The sequence below is a fragment of the Pelophylax lessonae genome (assembly GCF_965119305.1).
Source record: "Pelophylax lessonae genome assembly, chromosome: 2".
Taxonomy (NCBI): domain Eukaryota; kingdom Metazoa; phylum Chordata; class Amphibia; order Anura; family Ranidae; genus Pelophylax; species Pelophylax lessonae.
Window position 1 is genome coordinate 541760191 of NC_138769.1, and position 23742 is coordinate 541783932.

Sequence of the window (23742 nt, forward strand, 5' to 3'; positions counted from 1 at the left end):
CATTAGGGCCTCCTCATCATGCCCACCAGTGTTGCCTCATTAGGGCCTCCTCATCATGCCCACCAGTGCCGCCTCATCAGTGCCACCTATCAGTGCCCACCAGTGCCACCTCATAAGGACCACCTCATCATGCCCACTAGTGCCGACTCATCAGTGCAACCCATCAGTGCGGCCTATCAGTGCCCACCAGTGCCGCCTCATTAAGGCCTCCTCATCATGCCCACCAGTGCCGCCTTATCAGTGCCACCTATCAGCGCCCACCAGTGGTGCCTCATTAGGGCCTCCTCATCATGCCCATCAGTGCAGCCTCATCAGCACACGTCAGTGAAGGAGAAAAATTACCTGTTTGCAAAATGGTATGAAAACTATGAAAAAAAAATTCGGGCTTTTTTCATTTCTTTAGCAAAAAAATAGAAACCCAGCGGTGATTAAATACCACCAAAAGAAAGTTCTATTTGTGTGAAAAAAATGATAAAAATGTCATATGAGTACAGTGTTGCATGACCACCCAATTGTCATTCAAATTGCAACATTACTAAAAGCAGAAAACTGGCCCGGGCAGGAAGGGGGTAAAAGTGACCAGTAGGCAAATAGTTAACCTTCATCGTGATGGGGCTGATAATATATTTGTCATCTCTGCAAAGTTCCTGAAAAGGGGACATTTTATGTGATGGTGTAAAGGGAATGCCCCCCTTCCAGGTTCTAGAATGAATGAATACACAATAAAATAGAATTCTTTCTACACACTTCTCCGGAGGGGAGGGGAGGGGAGCAGTGAGCGGCGCTCCGCGTGACCTTCATCCTCGGTGATAGGACTGGATGACACTTCGCTAACATTTCCGGATAAGTTTGTCCCTCCCGAGCACCGTCCATGTGTCATGGCAACCTCCAGCAGCCGCATGACTTCTCCGGAAACACTGCGCTATCCCGAGTACAACATGGAGGGGAGCCGGGGGACCCCGGGAGCTAACATCGATCACAGACTGGTGAGTACATAGGGGGGACATTGATCACAGACTGGTGAGTACATGGGGGGGACATTGATCACAGACTGGTGAGTACATGGGGGGGACATTGATCACAGACTGGTGAGTACATAGGGGGGACATTGATCACAGACTGGTGAGTACATGGGGGGGACATTGATCACAGACTGGTGAGTACATGGGGGGGACATTGATCACAGACTGGTGAGTACATGGGGGGGACATTGATCACAGACTGGTGAGTACATTGGGGGGACATTGGTCACAGACTGGTGAATACATAGGGGGGACATTGGTTACAGACTGGTGAGTACATAGGGGGGACATTGATCACAGACTGGTGAGTAAATAGGGGGGACATTGATCACAGACTGGTGAGTACATAGGGGGGACATTGATCACAGACTGGTGAGTAAATAGGGGGGACATTGATCACAGACTGGTGAGTACATAGGGGGGGACATTGATCACAGACTGGTCAGTACATAGGGGGGGACATTGATCACAGACTGGTCAGTACATAGGGGGGGACATCGATCACAGACTGGTGAGTACATAGGGGGGACATTGATCAGACTGGTGAGTACATTGGGGGGACATTGGTCACAGACTGGTGAATACATAGGGGGGACATTGGTCACAGACTGGTGAATACATAGGGGGGACAGTGATCACAGACTGGTGAGTACATAGGGGGGACAGTGATCGCACACTGGTGAGTACATAGGAGGGACAGTGATCGCACACTGGTGAGTACATAGGAGGGGGGACAGTGATCGCACACTGGTGAGTACATAGGGGGGACATTGGTCACAGACTGGTGAATACATAGGGGGGACATTGGTCACAGACTGGTGAGTACATAGGGGGGACAGTGATCGCACACTGGTGAGTACATAGGCGGGGGGACAGTGATCGCACACTGTTGAGTACATAGGAGGGGGGACAGTGATCGCACACTGTTGAGTACATAGGAGGGGGGACAGTGATCGCACACTGTTGAGTACATAGGAGGGGGGGCAGTGATCGCACACTGTTGAGTACATAGGAGGGGGGACAGTGATCGCACACTGTTGAGTACATAGGCGGGGGGACAGTGATCGCACACTGTTGAGTACATAGGAGGGGGGACAGTGATCGCACACTGTTGAGTACATAGGAGGGGGGACAGTGATCGCACACTGGTGAGTACATAGGGGGCTAACATTGATCGCACACTGGTGAGTACATAGGGGGGACAGTGATTGCACACTGGTGAGTACATAGGGGGGACAGTGATTGCACACTGGTGAGTACGTAGGGGGGACAGTGATCGCACACTGGTGAGTACATAGGGGGGACAGTGATCGCACACTGGTGAGTACATAGGGGGGACAGTGATCGCACACTGGTGAGTACGTAGGGGGGACAGTGATCGCACACTGGTGAGTACGTAGGGGGGACAGTGATCGCACACTGGTGAGTACATAGGAGGGGGGACAGTGATCGCACACTGGTGAGTACATAGGGGGGACATTGGTCACAGACTGGTGAATACATAGGGGGGACAGTGATCACAGACTGGTGAGTACATAGGGGGGACAGTGATCGCACACTGGTGAGTACATAGGAGGGGGGACAGTGATCGCACACTGGTGAGTACATAGGAGGGGGGACAGTGATCGCACACTGGTGAGTACATAGGGGGGACATTGGTCACAGACTGGTGAATACATAGGGGGGACATTGGTCACAGACTGGTGAGTACATAGGGGGGACAGTGATCGCACACTGGTGAGTACATAGGCGGGGGGACAGTGATCGCACACTGTTGAGTACATAGGAGGGGGGACAGTGATCGCACACTGTTGAGTACATAGGAGGGGGGACAGTGATCGCACACTGTTGAGTACATAGGAGGGGGGACAGTGATCGCACACTGGTGAGTACATAGGGGGGACAGTGATCGCACACTGGTGAGTACATAGGAGGGGGGACAGTGATCGCACACTGGTGAGTACATAGGGGGCTAACATTGATCGCACACTGGTGAGTACATAGGGGGGACAGTGATTGCACACTGGTGAGTACATAGGGGGGACAGTGATTGCACACTGGTGAGTACATGGGGAGGGGGACATTGATGTAGTGAGGAGTTGGGGGTCCTAGTTGTGTCTGTGCGGGATGACACACACAATCCTTTTATAACACTTCCCTTGTGATCAGTGACCCGCACATACTATTCATTCTCCTAGTTTGGACTGAAAATCCCCGGTGTTCATCCTATGTTACTGTGATGTTTCTATGCCATGGCCAGCCCAGGGATGGATTGCACTGATGTTGCATCAGCTGTGTGTCAGTGAATGGTGTGCTGCCTCCATCAGTGTCCCTTCATTGCCTTCTACATGCTGACTTGTTGTATTACATGAATTGTTATATATAAACATCAGATGAAGTACTGAAACATACAGGTTGTTTTTGGATGCTTGTATTTTTAACCCCTTAGTGACTGAGGATAAAACAAGAACCACAGTAAAACCTTGGATTGCGAGCATAATTCCTTTTTTTCCCCACAAACAGAGCTTTCTTTTGGTGGTATTTGATCACCTGTGCGATTGTTTTTTTTTTTTTGCGCGCTATAAACAAAAGAAGAGCGACAATTTTGAAAAAATAATTATTTTTCACTTTTTTTTTTTTATATGAAATTCTCAAAAAAAAAAATGTAAAAATCAGAATTTTTTAACATTTTAGGCCAATTTGTTTTCTGCTACATATGTTTGGTTAAAAAAAATCGCAATAAGCGTATTTTGATTGGTTTGCACAAAAGTTATTGCGTTTACTAACAAAGGGAAAGATTTATGTCATTTTTATGTTTTTTTTTTTTTTTACTAGTAATGGCAGCGATCTGTGATTTTTTTTTTTTTTTGCGGGACTGCGACATTGTGGCGGACAGATGGGGACCCTGACTGACATTTTTGACACTTTTGGGAGTACCAGTGACATTACTACAGTAATCAATGCTATAAATATGCACTGTTACTGTCAAAATGACACTGGCAGGGAAGGGGTTAACGTTATTGGTGATCAAGGGGTTAAGTGTGTCCCTTGGGGCGTGATTCTAACTGGGGGGGCGTGGCTTGTGATGTAACCACAGAGACATATGATCCTACATAGCAGGATCGTATAGTCTCTGCAGTTACACCAGGGAGAATGACAGGCGCTTTGTTTACATCAGCCGTCTGCCTTTCTCCCTCTCCTGTGGGAGATCGCGAGTGACCGGCGGACATCCGAGCCGCCAGTCACTCGCGCGGGGATGCCTGTGAACGAGCGGGGGCGGGAGCGCGCCCGCTTGCCCCCTACAGGCAGCTGAGCGAGTGACGTACCCCTACGTCACTTTGCCCAGCGGCGGCTGCCTGCCGCAGTATATCTGCGGTGGGCGGTCGTTATGTGGTTAATGAAGGTTCAACACTTAGCAACCCACATAGTCGATGATTAAAACAGCCACATCTGGGGTAAAGCTGTCCACATAGACCATCCTCCTCATCGCCATAGACGTCATCCCTTCCACACTGCGCTCCACGCCTCGTTTTCAGATTGCTCTACTGCAGGGTAGTCTTCCTCACCAGTAGAGATGGGCTCAGGCGTGTTCGGGATCCCACCTGCCCGATCCTGCCAGGAAGCCGACACTGCACACCGCTAATCATAGGCAGTGAGACATTTCCTGATTTGTCCAGCTGCGTCCGGGAAATGTCTCCCTGCCTGTGAATAACCGTGTGCAGTGTCGGCTTGCTGGTGGGATCCCGAACACGCCCCCGCCACCATTTTGCTGTGGTTTGCCATTGAAAATAGCGGTGGCCATGACAGTGGAGCCCTGTGGGTGGCGATTTCAGCGGTGGCAGCCCCTCCTCATTCCCTGGTGCTGACTCCTGGGTCTTTTAACTTGCTGATCACCGTTCGTGGAGTGGAGATTATCCTGGTGGCTGAAGGTGCCTGGTTTCGGATGAGTCTGGTGGGGTTCTCTCTCTCTGCTGAGGATCGATTAGTGCTTGTGCCTGGCGACCAGGTGGTGCTGCCAGTGTAGTGGGGGTTGTCCCTTTGCAGTGTTTTACACTTTTTGTGGGGTCCTCCTGTTGACTCATGGAGTCTTTGGAGCACATCTCCCCATCTAACCCCCCTCTCTGAGGCTTTGGAGCCTTCCAGGTCCCAACCATCCATAGATGCACTGGCGGCGGTCCTGTAAGTCCTTTGTGTCCAGGTTGGAGGGGGTTTTCGGGTGACAGCTAGCAAAAAGTCGTTGTTTACCCCTCCCCCCTGCCTTCCGCTGCCTCATCTGTCTCATCAGATCCTGAATTTGATTCAGCCACCACGGACGTGGTACACCCTGCTTGGTCTGCGACCACGTGGACAGAATCCTCAGATAGTGAGGATGATTCCTCCACATCTGCAACCGCACACGAAAAGGTGCTGGTGGAAGCACTGATTGTATCTGTGCGTGAGATATTGAAGATGGATGAAGCAGCTGCAACGGAGGCACAGCTTCCCTTTGGCACTCACAAGCCATCCAGAGTGGCGAAGATGTTTTCTTTCCCCGCCTATTTTGACAGAATTTTAGCTAAAGGGTGGGGACAACCAAAGCATCCTCTTGGGGTCCCCAAAAGCTTTACTAGGCATTACCCCTATGAAGAACCCCTTATTAAGAAGCGGATTTCAACCATAATTCCAGGTGAAGAGTCCCTGGCCTTTAAGGAGCCGGCTGACAGGAAGGCGGCAGAGGCTGTGGCGTGCAATCAATGTGTACACTCTGGCTGGTTCGGCACTGAGGCCAGTATTCACCATTGCCCTAGTGTCCCAAACTCTGACCGAGTGGGCTAAGCTTTAAACACAGTGAGCTGGAGGGAGAACCAATTCCCCCCTGTCTTTGCTGAGCTGGAGGACCAGGGGCTGCAGTTTATCTGTGATGCCTCTTTGGATGCGTCTCCTCTAGTGGCTAGGCTTTCTGTTTTGGCAGTGGTCCTTCGGCGTGTCTTTTGGCTTAAATGCTGGTCTGCAGACCAGACTTCTAAAAAGGCCTTTACTGATCTCCCCCTTTCAACGGAATCGCCTGTTTTGGGCTACCCTGGATTACATCATTAAAGGTCTCGGAGGGGGAAGGAGTACTTTTCTTCTGCAGACTACTAAGGGCAAGGAACCTCATTGTAGACATGGGCCCTCCTTCTCGGCTCATAAGAATTTATTTCATCCCTCAGGGTTGACTTAGAAGGGCTCGAAGCCTTTCAGGGCCTCTTCTGGAGGATCCAAATGAACCTGGTCTGGCCAACACAAGAGCGGGCTTCTCCAGACCCGCGGACAAGGCTCCTTCAGAATGAAGGTGCTCTCTCACCCATATTGGGGGCGGGGGATGTCTTAGTTGGTTTCCGGACCCGTGGACTTCCCTGGGACAAGACAAGTGGGTCCGTGAAGTTGTTCGGTTCGGCTACAAGATCGAGTTTCACTCTTGTCCCCTGGAAATGTTCATTCCTTCCAACTTGCGCCTGTCCCCGGACTATTTACAGAGTCTGTTTGGGGCTGTACAAGACCTGTTGCTTCAAGTCGTGATTGTCCCGATTCCGACTTCGGAACGTTTTCAGGATTTTTACTTTAACCTGTTTACAGTTCCCAGGAAGGATGGCAAGGTGCATCCAATCCTGGACCTCAAGGCACTGAACTGCTTTGTGCGGTTGCAGAAGTTCACGATGGAGTCCAATCACACGGTTGTCGCATCTCTGCATCAGGGGGATTTTCTCGTCTCTATCGACATCAAAGATGCTTACCTTCACATTCCAATATGAGCCAGTCACCAGCGCTTCCTCTGCTTTGCCGTGGGAGAGGAGCATTATCAGTTTGTGGTGTTACCCTTTGGTCTCGCCTGTGCTCCTCGGGTCTTCACCAAAATGTTAGCCCCACTGCTGGCATTTTTACGCCAAAGGGGTATCGTGGTACTGGGCTACTTGGACGACCCCCTTCTACGAGCGGAGTCTTCTACTGCTCTGTCGGAAAATCTGGAAATCGCCATACGAACTCTGAGGGAGTTCGGCTGGATTCAGAATTTTCAGAAGTCTGCTCTGGTTCCATCCACAAAGCTGGGCTATCTAGGTCTGACCCTGGACTCGGCCTTAGCCAGAGTGCTCCTTCCTCTGGACAAATTCCAGACATTGCAGGCTGCAATTCGTCTCCTCCTGGCCAGCAGATGGTCATCCCTCCGGACTTGCATGCGGGTCCTGGGCCTAATGGTGTCTACCTTCCTGGTGGTTTCCGTTTGCACAGCTCCATATGAGGTCCCTGCAAAGGAAGGTTCTAGCCAAATGGGACAAGACTCCGCAGTCTCCGGACAATCAGATCTGGCTGAGTCAGGGAACAAAGGAGTCCCTGATATGGTGGCAAAAATCTGCAAAAATTCTGCTAAGGGATCTGGACACTGGAAGTCCAGACTACCGATCAATGTCTTGGAACTCCAAGCAGTCAGACTGTGCCTGGACCATTGGACAGATCGTCTTCAGGGATGTCCAGTGCGCATTCAATTGGACAATACCACGGCTGTGGCTTATGTCAATCACCAAGGGGGCAAAAAAAATGTCCCGAAGGCACGGGAGCTAACTGGCATTCTAAGGTGGGCAGAACGGTTTGTTCCAGCCCTCTACGCCGTATACATTCCCGGGGCTTCATCCTGTGTAGGGCTGAAACAGCTAATTAATTGACAACTAATTGATTATGAAAATAGTTGTCAACTTGGAAAGGGTCAAGGAATTTGTTTCAACACAAAACGGTGCTTTTTTTGGTTCAATAGACCTTAATGGAGAAACTGCAGAAAAGCATGTAGTGCATTTTTGTCATGATTTACCTTTTTTAATCTGCCCAACAAATTGGCCAAAAAAACGCATTCAAAAAATGCAAATCGCATGTGCAAAAAGCACTGCAGAAACGGATTAAAAGCAAACTGCATATGTGTGAACTGAGCCCTATGCTGGCCATACACGTATCTATTTTTTTTTTTTTTTTGGGGCGAAAATATTCATACGAAATATCTTTGTTCATTCACTGAATAAAATAATGTCGTTTGAAAATGTCACTTGCTTTTAACATTCAGTTTAAAACTGAATGTCATTTCTGAACGAAAGCTAGGAAATCAACTTCTAGGAAGATCTACCATCGTACGTGGAAGACGTACATTGCGTGGTGTGAGTCTCTTGGAGTTCATCCTCGCTCCTAATGGGCTCAGATTTTGACCTTCCTTCAACAGGGGGTTGAACAGAAATTAGCGTTGAGCACCATCAAGGGCCAGGTGTTGGCTTTTGGCGGTCTTCATCCAATGACCCTTGGCCACACACTCCCTGGTGCGTACCTTTCTTCAGGGTGTCCGTCATTTGGTTCCTCCAGTGTAGTCTCCGTTGCCACCTTTTGGGACCTCAATTTGGTGCTTTTGGTCCTTACAGAAGCCTATTTTTGAGAATCTTCAGGAGATTCCCTTGCTTACGCTGTCTCCAGAAGGTGGCTTTTTTGGTGGCTATCACCTCTGCGCGCAGGGTGTCAGAATTGGCAGCGTTATCCTGTTATTGACCTTACTTGGTGATTCACAGAGATAAGGAGGTTCTTCGCCCCTGTCCGTCGTTCCTCCCAAAGGTTGTATCTGATTTTCATTTGAATAAAGACATTGTATTGCTTTCCCTGTGTCCCAGGCCGAAACATCCGAAGGAACATGCCTTGGACTGGGCAGTTAGGGTGTACCTGGCAGCTAGGGAGTCTTTTAGGAAGTCAGACTAACTATTTGTGCAGGGCCACCTGGTCGTTAGTGCACACTTTCAAGTTCTATAAAGTGGATGTGTTGGCATCTGCGGATGCTTCCTTTGGCCGCAAGGTTTTGCAGGCTGCTGCTTAGAGGACTTGATCCTCTGAGGGTGTATTGTGTTCTCCTTTTTTTGTTTTCTTTTTTTAGGTGGGCTCCAGTAGTTTTTGGTTGAGCTCCTCCTGTTGCCTGCTTGACTACTGTTTTAGCCTGGGGAATTTTTTTGCTGTTCCCACCCCTCCTTGTTTAACACTGCTTTGGGATGTCCCAATGGTTATGAGGATCAGGAGCTGTGTCCGTCAATGAATGAAAGAGAAAATGGGATTTTTGACTTAACGTAAAATCCATATCTCTGATGTTCATTGACGGACACAGCACTCACCCCTCTGTGGAGTTGTAATTCTTCTGGCATTGCTTGCAACAAAACTGAGTACCTATAGCAGCGAGAGAGTATACCCCTTGGGACTGCCCATAGGCGTAGCCAGATTCTTTTTTTTTTTTTTTTCCTAGTGACCTACTCCTGTAAGGGAAAGTATAACTCAATGGTTATGAAGATAAGGAGCTGTGTCCGTCAATGAACATCAGAGAAATTGATTTTACCATCAAAAATCCCAATATTTTTTTTTTTCACTTCATAGCGAATGCAATGCTTGCTTTTCCTGCAAAAATGTGCATTTATTTATTTTTTTAAAGGTGAACTAAAGCCCCGTACACACGTACTGATTGTCGGCCGATTTTTGGCTTGTTAGTATGATGCTTCCGACAGCCAACAGCGCACTTTCGGCCGAAAAGAATCTGTCGTGCAAGCATTAAAATTTTTGTTGGCCAACACCAGAACGGCCGATTGTTCGCCAGTCATTACAGAATTCGGCCGACAGACAGCAGATTTGCAAGACTGGGCATGCTCAGAAAAGAAAAAAGACAAGGAAAGTTAACCATCACATGACATCACTTCTGCAGTCGGCTGTTGTTGGCCGACAAAATTTGTGTGCAGTCTTTTGCAGTTTTCAACAGACAAGACAGCCCTGGACAAAAGACGGCCGATCGGTACGTGTGTACGGGGCTTTAGCCTTTAAAATTGCTGACCTCCCACATGTGTTCTGCAGTGTAGTTGAAGTTGGTGGGAGCAAACATTCAGCATTGTGTGGGACACAAGGGATTAACACTCTGAGAGGGTCATTTGTAGAAGACTTCACCAGTGGTTTATCCTTCAAGGGAGTGGTGTTCAATGGCACAGGCTTCTTAGCAGGTGTAGCATTTTTAAAGAAATGTTGATTAAGTGACAGTGACTATAAAGGAAAAGTATGGTCAAAGCTTTTTTTGGCCATACTTCTCCTATGGGTCAAATGAGTGCACTTGGTACTGCATTCCTGTGACCCAGATTCACCCACCCAACAGGGCTGAATCCACAGAACTAGGCCAGGTCCTGTATCGGCAGCTGACTCAGGCTCTCAACGGAGCGCTCCTATCTCCTCCACAGCCCGGCTCTTCAGTGAGCCCTGGAGGGGCAGAGCAGAGAGGGGTGACTCCCGGCCACTGACATCTTTGGGCGGCTGGCTTCTGTGTCCCGATAGCCAGCCGCAGTAATTGGTCAGGCAAGAAGGGAGGAGACAGGAGCACCGACAAGGGACCTGGGAAGAGGAGGATCCAGGCTGCTCTGTGCAAAAAACACTGCACAGAGGAGGTAAGTATGACGTATGTTTTTTTTTTTTTTTTTTTTTTAGTACATTTATTGGAGAGCAAATGCAGACCTTTTTTATGTTCTCTATAAATTGTAACACTGTTTCCCCTCAGCTTTCTAAAAAATGCATAGCACTGTATGAATGAAATGTGTGGAGTCTTGGCCAAGGTTGGCATTCTCGTGGTAGTGTGCTAAAGGTCACCTCTCTCAATAAAACATGACATGCTGCGGACTAGGTAAGCTTACTACACTTTACTGGGCTCAGTATACTGCTGCCGTTTATTGGAAGAAATGACTTAGGAAACCTTAAATGCTGCAATGCTTTACCCTTGCAGTGGTACTCTCTCTGCACTGCAAAGGTTAACTGCCTGTTTTGCTTAGGAGAATTTTTTTTTTTTTTTATTCCCTAGAATTCAGCTTTAAACTAGTTACTTTAATAAAAATTTTATTCTCTAAAGCGGAACTAAACTCTGTCAACCCTAATGATTTTTTTTATCCACATGCTGCTAGACTGAGTGGAAGGTATATTTTACTTGTTTTAACCTCCTCCTCCTGCTACTAAATGCTGCTGCTGCTACTACTCATTTTTAAATTATTTAAGGACCAGGGAATATCCAGTTGCCTTAAGGCAGGGGGGCCACTTTATTGTCCTTCGAACTGTAGGGGGGCCGAACTGTGACCAGTACCTCATCATTGATATTCGGAGCAGTAATAGTGCCCCATGATTTGATGTTAGTTGGAGGAATAGTGCCCCATGATTTTGTGTCAGTTTGGGGAACAGTGCCCCATGATTTTGTGTCAGTTTGGGGAACAGTGGCCCATGATTTTGTGTCAGTTTGGGGAACAGTGGCCCATGATTTTGTGTCAGTTTGGGGAACAGTGGCCCATGATTTTGTGTCAGTTTGGGGAACAGTGGCCCATGATTTTGTGTCAGTTTGGGGAACAGTGGCCCATGATTTTGTGTCAGTTTGGGGAACAGTGGCCCATGATTTTGTGTCAGTTTGGGGAACAGTGGCCCATGATTTTGTGTCAGTTTGGGTTACAGTGGCCCATGATTTTGTGTCAGTTTGGGGAACAGTGCCCCATGATTTTGTGTCAGTTTGGGGAACAGTGGCCCATGATTTTGTGTCAGTTTGGGGAACAGTGGCCCATGATTTTGTGTCAGTTTGGGGAACAGTGGCCCATGATTTTGTGTCAGTTTGGGGAACAGTGGCCCATGATTTTGTGTCAGTTTGGGGAACAGTGGCCCATGATTTTGTGTCAGTTTGGGGAACAGTGGCCCATGATTTTGTGTCAGTTTGGGGAACAGTGGCCCATGATTTTGTGTCAGTTTGGGGAACAGTGGCCCATGGTTTTGTGTCAGTTTGGGGAACAGTGGCCCATGGTTTTGTGTCAGTTTGGGGAACAGTGCCCCATGGTTTTGTGTCAGTTTGGGGAACAGTGCCCCATGGTTTTGTGTCAGTTTGGGGAACAGTGCCCCATGGTTTTGTGTCAGTTTGGGGAACAGTGCCCCATGGTTTTGTGTCAGTTTGGGGAACAGTGGCCCATGGTTTTGTGTCAGTTTGGGGAACAGTGGCCCATGGTTTTGTGTCAGTTTGGGGAACAGTGGCCCATGGTTTTGTGTCAGTTTGGGGAACAGTGGCCCATGGTTTTGTGTCAGTTTGGGGAACAGTGGCCCATGGTTTTGTGTCAGTTTGGGGAACAGTGGCCCATGGTTTTGTGTCAGTTTGGGGAACAGTGGCCCATGGTTTTGTGTCAGTTTGGGGAACAGTGGCCCATGGTTTTGTGTCAGTTTGGGGAACAGTGGCCCATGGTTTGGTGTCAGTTTGGGGAACAGTGGCCCATGGTTTGGTGTCAGTTTGGGGAACAGTGGCCCATGGTTTGGTGTCAGTTTGGGGAACAGTGGCCCATGGTTTGGTGTCAGTTTGGGGAACAGTGGCCCATGGTTTGGTGTCAGTTTGGGGAACAGTGGCCCATGGTTTGGTGTCAGTTTGGGGAACAGTGGCCCATGGTTTGGTGTCAGTTTGGGGAACAGTGGCCCATGGTTTGGTGTCAGTTTGGGGAATAGTGCCCCATGGTTTGGTGTCAGTTTGGGGAATAGTGCCCCATAGTTTGGTGTCAGTTTGGGGAATAGTGCCCCATGGTTTGGTGTCAGTTTGGGGAATAGTGCCCCATGGTTTGGTGTCAGTTTGGGGAATAGTGCCCCATGGTTTGGTGTCATTGGGAGGAATAGTGCCCCATTTTTTGATATGTCAGTGGGAGGAATAGTGCCCTGTGATTTGATGTGGGGCATATACATTACTGCTACATATATGGCACAGGCCAAATTTCAGCTAAAACTTCTTTGTTTAGATTTTTGAAAGGATGGAAAGAATGGAATATTTGTCTGGTTTTTATTAATGTCTGTGTCCCCCATTGAAGTGATTTAAAGTGGAGCTCCAGCCAAAAGGGGAAGCTCTGCTGGTCTGCCTCCCCTTCCCCCCCATCCTCCGCTGCCACGTTTGGCATTTTTTTTTGGGGGGGGGAGCCGGTACCTGGTTTTGACGGGTACCCACTCCCACTTCTGTTGAGTTTGCCACAAGGCTTCCCTGCCGGTTTCCCTTAGTAGAGATGGCGGCGGCAGCACCCAATAGCTGATTGAAAAATCGGCTCATGTGAGGACCCTGCTGCATTCCTGGACAGGTAAGTGTCCTTATAAAATTCAGCAGCTACAGTATTTGTAGCTGTTGACTTTTTATTATTTTTTTTTTTTTTTGAAGCCTGGAGCTTTAAAGCGGAGTTCCAGCCATTTACTCACCTGTCCAACGGTCCAGCGATGCGGCCGCCGGAAGCCTCGATCCTCTCCCTCGGCGCCGGCATCACTGCTGTGGGCACCCGGCTGTTACAGTTTGCGGCTTCACAGCCGGGTACCCACTGCGCATGCGCGAGTCGCGCTGCGCGCCGTGATTGGCCGGCAATCTTCTGGGACCTCTGACGTGTCCCAGAAGATTGCAGGGAGGGAGGGGGAGAGGAGAACTTCCGCTCAGGGCGCCGCGGCGCTCCGAGCGGAAGTGGGAGCGGGTACCTGTCAAAACTAGGTATCCGCTCCCCCCCCCAAAAAATGACATGCCAAATGTGGCATGTCGGGGGGTCAGGACTCCCTAAAGCGGAAGTTCCACTTTTGGGTGGAACTCCGCTTTAACTTCACTATCTATAACAGTCACGGGGTGTCACACTTATACAGTTTGATGGAATATCTCTCTGGTGGAGGGACAGCAACAGAAGTATATTTACAGTGGGTACGGAAAGTATTCAGACCCCCTTAAATTTTTCACTCTTTGTTATATTGCAGCCATTTGCTAAAATCATTTAAGTTCATTCTTCTTCCTCATGAATGCACCCCATACTGACAGAAAAACACAGAATTGTTGACATTGTTGCAGATTTATTAAAAAAGAAAAACTGAAATATCACATGGTCCTAAGTATTCAGACCCTTTGCTCAGTATTTAGTAGAAGCCCCCTTTTGATCTAATACAGCCAGGAGTCTTTTTGGGAAAGATGCAACAAGTCTTTCACACCTGGATTTGGGGATCCTCTGCCATTCCTCCTTGCAGATCCTCTCCAGTTCTGTCAGGTTGGATGGTAAACATTGGTGGACAGCCATTTTTAGGTCTCTCCAGAGATGCTCAATTGGGTTTAAGACAGGGCTCTGGCTGGGCCATTCAAAAACAGTCACGGAGTTGTGAAGCCACTCCTTCGTTATTTTAGCTGTGTGCTTAGGGTCATTGTCTTGTTGGAAGGTAAACCTTCGGCTCAGTCTGAGGTCCAGAGCACTCTGGAGAAGGTTTTTGTCCAGGATATCCCTGTACTTGGCTGCATTCATCTTTCCCTCGATTGCAACTAGTCGTCCTGTCCCTGCAGCTGAAAAACACCCCCACAGCATGATGCTGCCACCACCATGCTTCACTGTTGGGACTGTATTGGGCAGGTGATGAGCAGTGCCTGGTTTTCTCCACACATACCGCTTAGAATTAAGGCCAAAAAGTTCTATTTTGGTCTTATCAGACCAGAGAATCTTATTTCTCACCATCTTGGAGTCCTTCAGGTGTTTTTTTTAGCAAACTCCATGCGGGCTTTCATGTGTCTTACACTGAGGAGAGGCTTCCGTCGGGCCACTCTGCCATAAAGCCCCGACTGGTGGAGGGCTGCAGTGATGGTTGACTTTCTACAACTTTCTCCCATCTCCTGACTGCATCTCTGGAGCTCAGCCACAGTGATCTTTGGGTTCTTCTTTACCTCTCTCACCAAGGCTCTTCTCCCCCGATAGCTCAGTTTGGCCGGACGGCCAGCTCTAGGAAGGGTTCTGGTCGTCCCAAACGTCTTCCATTTGAGGATTATGGAGGCCACTGTGCTCTTAGGAACCTTAAGTGCAGCAGAAATCTTTTTGTAACCTTGGCCAGATCTGTGCCTTGCCACAATTCTGTCTCTGAGCTCTTCAGGCAGTTCCTTTGACCTCATGATTCTCATTTGCTCTGACATGCATTGTGATCTGGAAGGTCTTGTATAGACAGGTGTGTGGCTTTCCTAATCAAGTCCAATCAGTATAATCAAACACAGCTGGACTCGAAGGTGTAGAACCATCTCAAGGATGATCAGAAGAAATGGAAAGCACCTGAGTTAAATATGAGTGTCACAGCAAAGGGTCTGAATACTTAGGACCATGTGATATTTCAGTTTTTCTTTTTTAATAAATCTGCAACAATGTCAACAATTCTGTGTTTGTTTTTCTGTCAGTATGGGGTGCTATGTGTACATTCATGAGGAAGAAGAATGAACCTAAATGATTTTAGCAAATGGCTGCAATATAACAAAGAGTGAAAAATTTAAGGGGGTCTGAATACTTTCCGTACCCACTGTATATAGTAGTGTGTGGGGGGGGGGGGGGGTTGGGGCATTTTTGTCAGGTTTTCTTTTCTCTTATTTTTGTTTCTTGTCCTGGTGTCACTGGGATAGGTAATGAGCATTAATATCCTAAATAGGGCCCAGACTTGAATGACATTTAGTTTGCTAAAGCACTGTAAATCATGAACGATTGCCATTTTGACTATCGGATACTATTTTTTTTCCCGAGGCCTGTCTGTGACATGGAGTCTCTTTGTGGTAGACTTCTGAAGTCCTGGAAAAGTTGGCTGTATTTCCCCATTGGCAGGTACTGTTGTGTTTGGGAAGGGGGGTTGCATCCAGGGTCCTTTAGTCCTTTTCATACCTAAAGAGTAAATGTGTGGTAATGCCAAAATGGCCTTGTGCCAGCTTTCTAATGGTAATGTATTAAGCTGAACACAATACAGTCTGATTGTAGCAAGGAGATGTTTGACAAGTTACAAAATTGATTGGATAGATTAGGTAGTTCCTCATAATACATAGTTTTTGGTACATCTAAAGTTGATTGTACAAAAATTGCATGGTCATATTGTTATGGGTATGGTGACCCTGCAGGATGGGCCTATAGAGCAGTTCTCTACTAGATATCTCTCCGCTAGTCTAAAACCTTTTAAAGCTTCAGGATCTTGTACAGTTTAGACTCGTATTACCCTTTTAGATCTATATTATAAAAGTGTGCTATTGGATGAACAAAAAATATATACTCCACACTTTGAACCACTGTGCGATCCGTTCCTGTGCGAACTGTCAGATCGCACTGCGATATGCGATCAAACTGGGGGTGTCGTTAACATTTCATTGACACCCCCTGCGTATTGCATATGGCAATGTGAACTGCCAGGGGTGCGTTTGCGATGCGGGAACAGGCTGCATATTCGCAGCCTTCCCGCATCGCACAAGTGTGACCCGGCACTTTAACAAGGAGCTCTGTTTCCAGTGTTGATACTTGAATCAAACACATTGCTTCTATATTCCACCAGTGTTTAAAAAATAGAAAAGTTTGCCTCTTACCAAAACTCCATGATTACCAAATTATATGAGATCATGCACAGCTTGGGTTGTAGGATACTTTCAGTCACCCGGGATCAGCTGTATACCGGCACTGTGTGAGAGTAAGATCTTATGTTCCATAGATGTCTTAACCAACAATCCAGATCTCTTTTTAGGAGCCTGTCTTTAAAGTAATTGTAAAGTCTTGTTTAAAAGAAAAAAATTAACAAACATGTTATACTTACCTGGTCTGTGCAGTTGATTTTGCACAGAGCAGCCCGGATCCTTGTCTTCTTGGGTCCCTCGTTGCTGCTCCTGGCCCCTCCCTCCTATCGAGTGCCCCCACAGCGAGCAGCTTGCTATGGGGGCAGCCGAGCTGCAGCTCCATGTGTCCATTCAGACACGGAGCTGCTGTTCGGCCCCGCCCCCTCTCTCGCCTGATTGGCTCACTGACTTTGACAGGCATGGAAGCCAATGGCGTCGCGGCTGTATCTCAGCCAATCAGGAGGGAGAGTCCCAGGATGGCTGAGGGACTTGTGGACATCACTGGACAGAGATGGAGCCGCTCAGGTAAGTTTAAGGGGTGCTGAGGAGGCTGCTGCACACAGAAGGCATTTTTATCTTGATACATAGAATGCATTAAAGCGGAGTTCCACCCAAAAGTGGAACTTCCGCTTTAGGTGGTCCTAACCCCCTGACATGCCACATTTGGCATGTCATTTGTTTGGGGGGGGAGCAGGTACCTAGTTTTGACAGGTACCCGCTCCCACTTCCGCTCGGAGCGCCGCGGCGCCCTCAGAGGAAGTTCTCCTCTCCCCCTCCCTCCCTGCAATCTTCTGGGACATGTCAGAGGTCCCAGAAGATTGCCGGCCAATCACGGCGCGCAACGCGACTCGCGCATGCGCAGTGGGTACCCGGCTGTGAAGCCGCAAACTGTCACAGCCGGGTGCCCACAGCAGTGATGCCGAGGGAGAGGATCGAGGCTTCGGACGGCCTCATCGCTGGACCGTTGGACAGGTGAGTGAAATGGCTGGAACTCCGCTTTAAGATAAAAAACCTTACTGACTTTACAACTCCTTTAATCTTCGGCCATGTTATATACATAGTAAAAAGAAAACTCATCATGCAGCATGTTCCAAAGAGTGTTCTTTTAATAAAAAATAAATGAACTTACAGCAAAACAATTGGATACAAGCGGTAGAGAGAGGGATCCGACCTGCAGGTTATACCGATCAGCACGGAACGTAGTGGTGTCACAGCTCCTATATCCTTCCTACCATTTCCCCCGTAAAAGGCTACATCTTACCCTTTCCCCATAATTCAATGCCTTCTTATGGTGTTTGTTTGTTTGTTCTTTTTTTTTTTTTTTTGGAAATGTACTTATTTTAGTTCATATAACATCAGCTGATTTATTTACATTGCCCTGGTGTAGAGGGTAGGTTTTTGAGATGTGGCGCATGCCAAACTGCATTTAACATGATACCATGCAAATTCACTTTTGGCCAAGACGTGTGTGCCAATCATACACTGTGGGTGGGTGGGTCACGACTGAGTATTTCAGCAATTGTACTCCTCCTTAAAAAGACAACTGCTCCCGCCAGTGGCGTACAAAAAAGTAATGTATCCAGGAGACATTTTTCCATGGATGCTAAAGGGGGGCCAAAGAGTAGAAGAAAGCATTTTAAAATCCCAAGACCAGCATTTTTAGACAAGGCAAGAAAGCACCTTTATAATGGCAATCTCATCCTCCTGTCTGAAATTAAATTGTGACACCATTTGACTCGGCCTCCCAGGAGTTTGTCTATATACAGGATATTCTAGGGTGATATTTTCACCCGAGTAGATTCCAGGCATGTACAGTATGTGGAAGTTGGGTATAGGCCCAGTTAAAGAAACTGCACCCTCTCGGGGCTCCTGCGTAAACCATTGGTGCTGTGAAAGGGGTTGTGTTAGACAGATGGGAAGAGCATGGCCAGACTTCTCTGTACTTGCAGATAGAGTTGTCGGTTCAAACCAGGATTTGAAAATTTTCTGTTGGCTGTCGAGGCCGAAGCAGTTTGTGAGGAGCTGACTGTGAGCCTAATGCCCCGTACACACGTGCAGATTATCTGCAGACTTTTGTCTGCAGACTTACCTTTTCTATGTAGTGCAAGGGCCTGCCTGATTGCATACAAATTGAAAGTGTTTAGGTTTGACCTCATATTATATGGTTTTGGTAAGTCTGCAGACAAAAGTCTGCAGATAATCTGCACGTGTGTACGGGGCATTAGAAGTCAGTCTGATGGGTATAACCAGTGAAGCTAGGATTAGCCCAATTTGTCTGGCCTTACAACTAATAGCCCAAAGGCTGAAACATAGTAGGACAATATTGACACATTTCCATAAGGGATCAGCACTACCTTTTAAAAAAGGTTCAAATTTCCCACATGACCTATGTATGCTTTTGAATAAAGGTGCTCTGTTTGTGGGTCACCCTATTTTACCCTGAGACAGAATTGGAGGTATACAAGGGATATTTTTTTTTTTCCCACTTTTGGTGCTTTTCTTTCTTTATTTTTTTGAACTTGATGGAGGTTTCTCTTTGTAGTTTTCAGGAGATTCTTAACTCTTGTTGTTGGGTGTCACAATTTGACTACAAGTGGCTGATATGCTTACACTCTTTCCAGGATCTCTGGTGTGTTCACATCTGGTTTAGAAGCTGTACCCTTTTTCGTGTACCGGTGTTTTGCTTTGCATCCTGTTGCTGTATTTAACCTCTGGGAACTTTGAAATTGTGCAAAATGTCTTGGATTCCTGACCCCTTAAGGCTTCATGTACACGGGACATTTTGAAAACCCCTCCTGAAGGCTGGAACTTGACAGCTAGTAACCGACGGTAAAAAGGTCAGTTTTGTGAGTTTACATGCCACGTTTATGCGTGTACATGATGTACACTGTAAAATGGCCAGAAATGTATCCCCATTCAAAACGCCTCTAAACGAAGCGCTTATAAACGCGTGTTACCACGTTTAGACGCGTTTGCACGCTGTTACAAGCATTTGGCGTTTCAATTGTCAAACTTCCGTCTGAACTTAAAGCGGAGTTCCAGCCATTTACTCACCTGTCCAACGGTCCAGCGATGCGGCCGCCGGAAGCCTCGATCCTCTCCCTCGGCGCCGGCATCACTGCTGTGGGGCACCCGGCTGTTACAGTTTGCGGCTTCACAGCCGGGTACCCACTGCGCATGCGCGAGTCGCGCTGCGCGCCGTGATTGGCCGGCAATCTTCTGGGACCTCTGACGTGTCCCAGAAGATTGCAGGGAGGGAGGGGGAGAGGAGAACTTCCGCTCAGGGCGCCGCGGCGCTCCGAGCGGAAGTGGGAGCGGGTACCTGTCAAAACTAGGTACCCGCTCCCCCCCCCCAAAAAATGACATGCCAAATGTGGCATGTCGGGGGGTCAGGACTCCCTAAAGCGGAAGTTCCACTTTTGGGTGGAACTCCGCTTTAAAAAAAAAAAATGCCACTAAACTCAACTGCCTTTAAACAACTATAAGCATCTCAGTGTACATGGACAGATAAGATAACATGGAGGAGAGTTCAGGGGCTGCTGGAAAAAAAAGCCCAACTGCTCCTAAACGTCAGTTTATCGGCAGCAGTGTACATGAGGCTTAGTGTCCATTCACACTGGTACGACTTGTCAGGCGACTTGGTCAGCCTGACAAGTCGTGTACCGTCGCTCCCACTGTGTAGTACAGGAGCCGTTCTAATAGGAGCGACGCAAGTCGCTCCGACTTAGAAAAAGGGTCCTGTACTACTTTGGGGCGACCAGGAGGCGACTTGCATAGACTTCCATTATGTCACAGGTCACCCCCTAAGTCGGAGCAACCTAATGTGAACGGGGACTTAAGAATTCCCTTCACTGGAACGAAGGGGCCAAGCCCAACCCCTGAAAAACAACCCCACACCATAATCCCCCCCCCCCCCCTCCACCAAATTATTCGGTGGAGAGGGGATACTACTATGTAATCAACATAATATATTTTTCATGAATTACAAAAGTACTGTATTCAACATTATGGACCTATGAAAGAGTAAATATGACATGAAGAGGGGTTTAACCACTTTACCACTAGAGGATTTTGCTGTCTTACGTCTGGGCCACTTTTTGCGATTCGGCACTGTGCGAATTTAACTGACAATTGCGCGGTCGTGCGACGCCGTACCCAAACGAAATTTACGTCCTTTTTTTCCCCACAAACAGAGCTTTCTTTTGGTGGTATTTGATCACCTGTGCAATTTTTTTTTTTTTTTTTTTTTACTTTTTGTGCTATAAACAAAAAAAGAGCGTTTATTTTGAAAAAATATTTTTAACATTTTTTTTTTATATGAAATCCCCCCCCCCCCCAAAAAAATGTAAAAATCTAATTTCTCTTACGTCCTCCGACAGTCGCCGCCTCTTCATATTCGTCACATATGGGGTATTAGACTTTGCTCCGAAGGAGTAGCTAGGCAACAGAATATGTTAACAACAAAGCTTTAACATATCCCACCCTCAAGGGGTGGTCCCCTCAGTCAATACCCTCCTACTTCCTGCAACCATATCTCAGTTTTAATGTCTAGCTTGTCAGGAGTGGCTGGCTCTCTCTGTGCTGGGACTTTTTGTCCCAGACTCTTTCTTCTTTTTGATATTTTGTTTGAGTTTTCTCTCTACCTTTACTTAGCTGTTATTTTTGTCAGCATTAGTTAGTTCTTCGGACGAAGAGGATCATGCGGACTGGGTCTCGGGCTGATCCCCCTGGTCGCAGGTCGTGGGTCAGTGGCTTCCCAGTCTGCCATCGAGCGTTCAGCCAGGTAACGCTCCTGGCACGGTGAACGACCCATCCCTGTTCGGTGCAGGGATGATTGGTGAGGTGGCTACCTCACCGGACGCTGTGCGGTTTCTGAACCGCCATTGTGTGCGTCTTGAGTAGCGACTCTCCCTGCCTCATGTGCAGCGGCTTGTTCGCCTGTGCGGGTTCCCCACGCCATGTGAGGTAAGTGTATCTATGTGGGGACCTGTCTGTCTGGGGGGGGTCTCAGTCTGGGACTGTGTAACCTGCCTTTAATCACACTGCTTGTCTCCCTATCTCTCGGCTGCATGCTGTGGGCTGCAAGGGGGGGGGGGAGCTGTATGACACTGAGTATGTCAGGCTGGGCAGTGTGAGGAGCTGTGTGCTGTGGGGCATGTTTTTAATGGCATGTTGGGGCATATACAGCGATCGCTGCGGCGATCTAACATATATCCGTATTATGGGATGATATTGTGTGTGATTTTATGCACTGTGGAGCGGCGATTTCGGCGCCAAACGGCGCCATTTTACCGGCGCCCGCTCCGGCCGCATGGTTTACATGCACGGCGGCCATTTTCTTGTAGCCTCCATAGGCTTACATAGAGCGCCCTGGCAGCATCACTTCCTCTCTCCTGGAAGCACCGATCGAGGCAGCAGCAGCAGCGGAGTCTCCTCAGGTTTTATCCTTCTATTCCTGTGTTCCATTGCCTGTATTCAGTCTGTATATTCCCTGTGGGGGTCTCATTGTGCCTGAGTGTGGTGCGGTGGGCTGCGCTTGCCGCGCTTGCTGTAAGGGGGCAGTTAACCCTTGGTTGTCTGGCATACAGGGGCAATGGATTCTCAGGAGGGCAAATTTCCCACAGTCTTGGTGGAAAGCCAGGGGACCGCTGTTTCCCCCCCAGGGGGGGATTTGGCCACTATTGTGGCTGGCCTTGCTGCACAGGTGCAAATGCTGGTGGCTGCTCAATCTACTAAACGGCCCAGAGTTGCTCTGTCCTCTGATTCTGAGGGTGAAGGTGATGGGGCTGTTCTGGCGGGGACCCCCCTATCGGGGTCCCGCTCCTCTCTGGATCTAGTGGGGTCTGAGGTAGAGGCTGAAGTTGAGGGGGTTGATAATTCTCCCCCTGGCTCGCCTGAAGAGCTTGCAATCATGGATGAGTTGATTGCTTCCATTAAGCAGACGCTACGTTTGCAGGACGAGGTGTGTCCCCCAGCTGCCTTGGCGGCTTATGGGACGCAGAGAAAACGCAGGACGCCGCAGGTCTTTCCCTGCAATGCTGATTTTCAGCGCGCTGTTAAGGACCAATGGCGCGATTTGCGCAAGCCTTTTGCGGTACCAAGTAAATTTAAGCTGCGTTATCCTTTCTCGCCTGCCACTGATGAACGGTGGTGTGTGCCTCCGCCAGTAGATCATGCTATTGCGGTTTTGAACAAAGCCACTGCGATCCCGGCAGAGGGATCCCCTATTTTCCGTGATGCCACGGATAGGAGACTGGAGTCTCTTGCCCGTCATACTTATTCTGTTACGGGTTCTATGCTTAAGGCTCTGTTTGCTTCTCTCATGGCGGCCCAGGCGATCGCAAGTTGGACGCAGATGCTTAGGCGCGTCCTAGTGGCCGATTCGGCCTCAGCGGCGACCCTGGATATGGTGGATCAGATCCACCAGGGTGTCATGTATCTGTGTGATGCGGACCTGGACCTGATTCCGTTGGCCGCGCGTGTGCACAGCGTGGCGGTGTTGTCTCGCCGCCTGGTTTGGTTGAAATGTTGGTCGGTGGACCAATCTTCACGTAAAACCTTAGCCAATCTGCCTTATGATGGGTCTCGCCTTTTTGGGGAGTCCCTGGATGTGTTGATTAAGGGGATTACTGGGGGTAAGAGCACTCTCTTGCCCCATTTCCCCAAGGCTAAGGGGGCTTCTGGGAAGAAGCATGCTAATTTTCGGCCCCCTCAGGGGTCCTTTCGTGCCTTTCGGCCGCACTACAAGGGCAAACCGTTCAAGGGCCAGGGCTCTCAGAAGAAGCCCTGGTCTGGAAAACAGAAGTCCGGCCAATCCGGACCTGCGGCCCATAACAGTTCGGCCTGAAGGGGCGCCCTCACCCAGTTTTGGGGTGGGGGGACGCTTGCTCGGTTTTCTTCAGCCCTGGTTGGCCCGTGTGCGGGACAGATGGGTTCTGGAAATCGTTCGATCTGGTTACAAGATCGAGTTTCTCTCTCGGCCAGAGAGCAGATTTTTTCCCTCAAATCTACAACTGTCTCCAGAGCGCCTGCGGGATCTGCGCCTGGCGGTGCGGGACCTGAGGGCTCAGGGAGTGGTGGTTCCGGTGCCTCATCGGGACAGATTTCGGGGGTTTTATTCCAATCTGTTCACTGTGCCCAGAAAGGAGGGCAAGGTTCGTCCAATTCTGGACTTGAAAGCTCTGAACCGCTCTGTGCGGGTTCGCAAGTTCCGCATGGAATCCCTGCGCTCGGTGGTGGCTGCCCTGGTTCCGGGGGAATTCATGGCCTCCATCGATTTGAAGGATGCGTATCTTCACATCCCCATATTCGAGGGTCATC

General features: G+C 48.7%; 1 protein-coding gene across 1 annotated transcript in view; it reads left to right on the forward strand.

The window, feature by feature from the left end:
- The first annotated feature begins 836 nt into the window (after positions 1–836).
- DNAJC15 (DnaJ heat shock protein family (Hsp40) member C15) overlaps positions 837–23742 on the forward strand; it is a 93306-nt gene continuing 70400 nt past the window's right edge. Inside the window, exon 1 of the mRNA XM_082245943.1 lies at positions 837–986. Coding sequence (XP_082102069.1) covers positions 879–986 — 108 coding nt within the window. The 5' untranslated portion in view covers positions 837–878. The remainder of the gene's footprint in view (positions 987–23742) is intronic.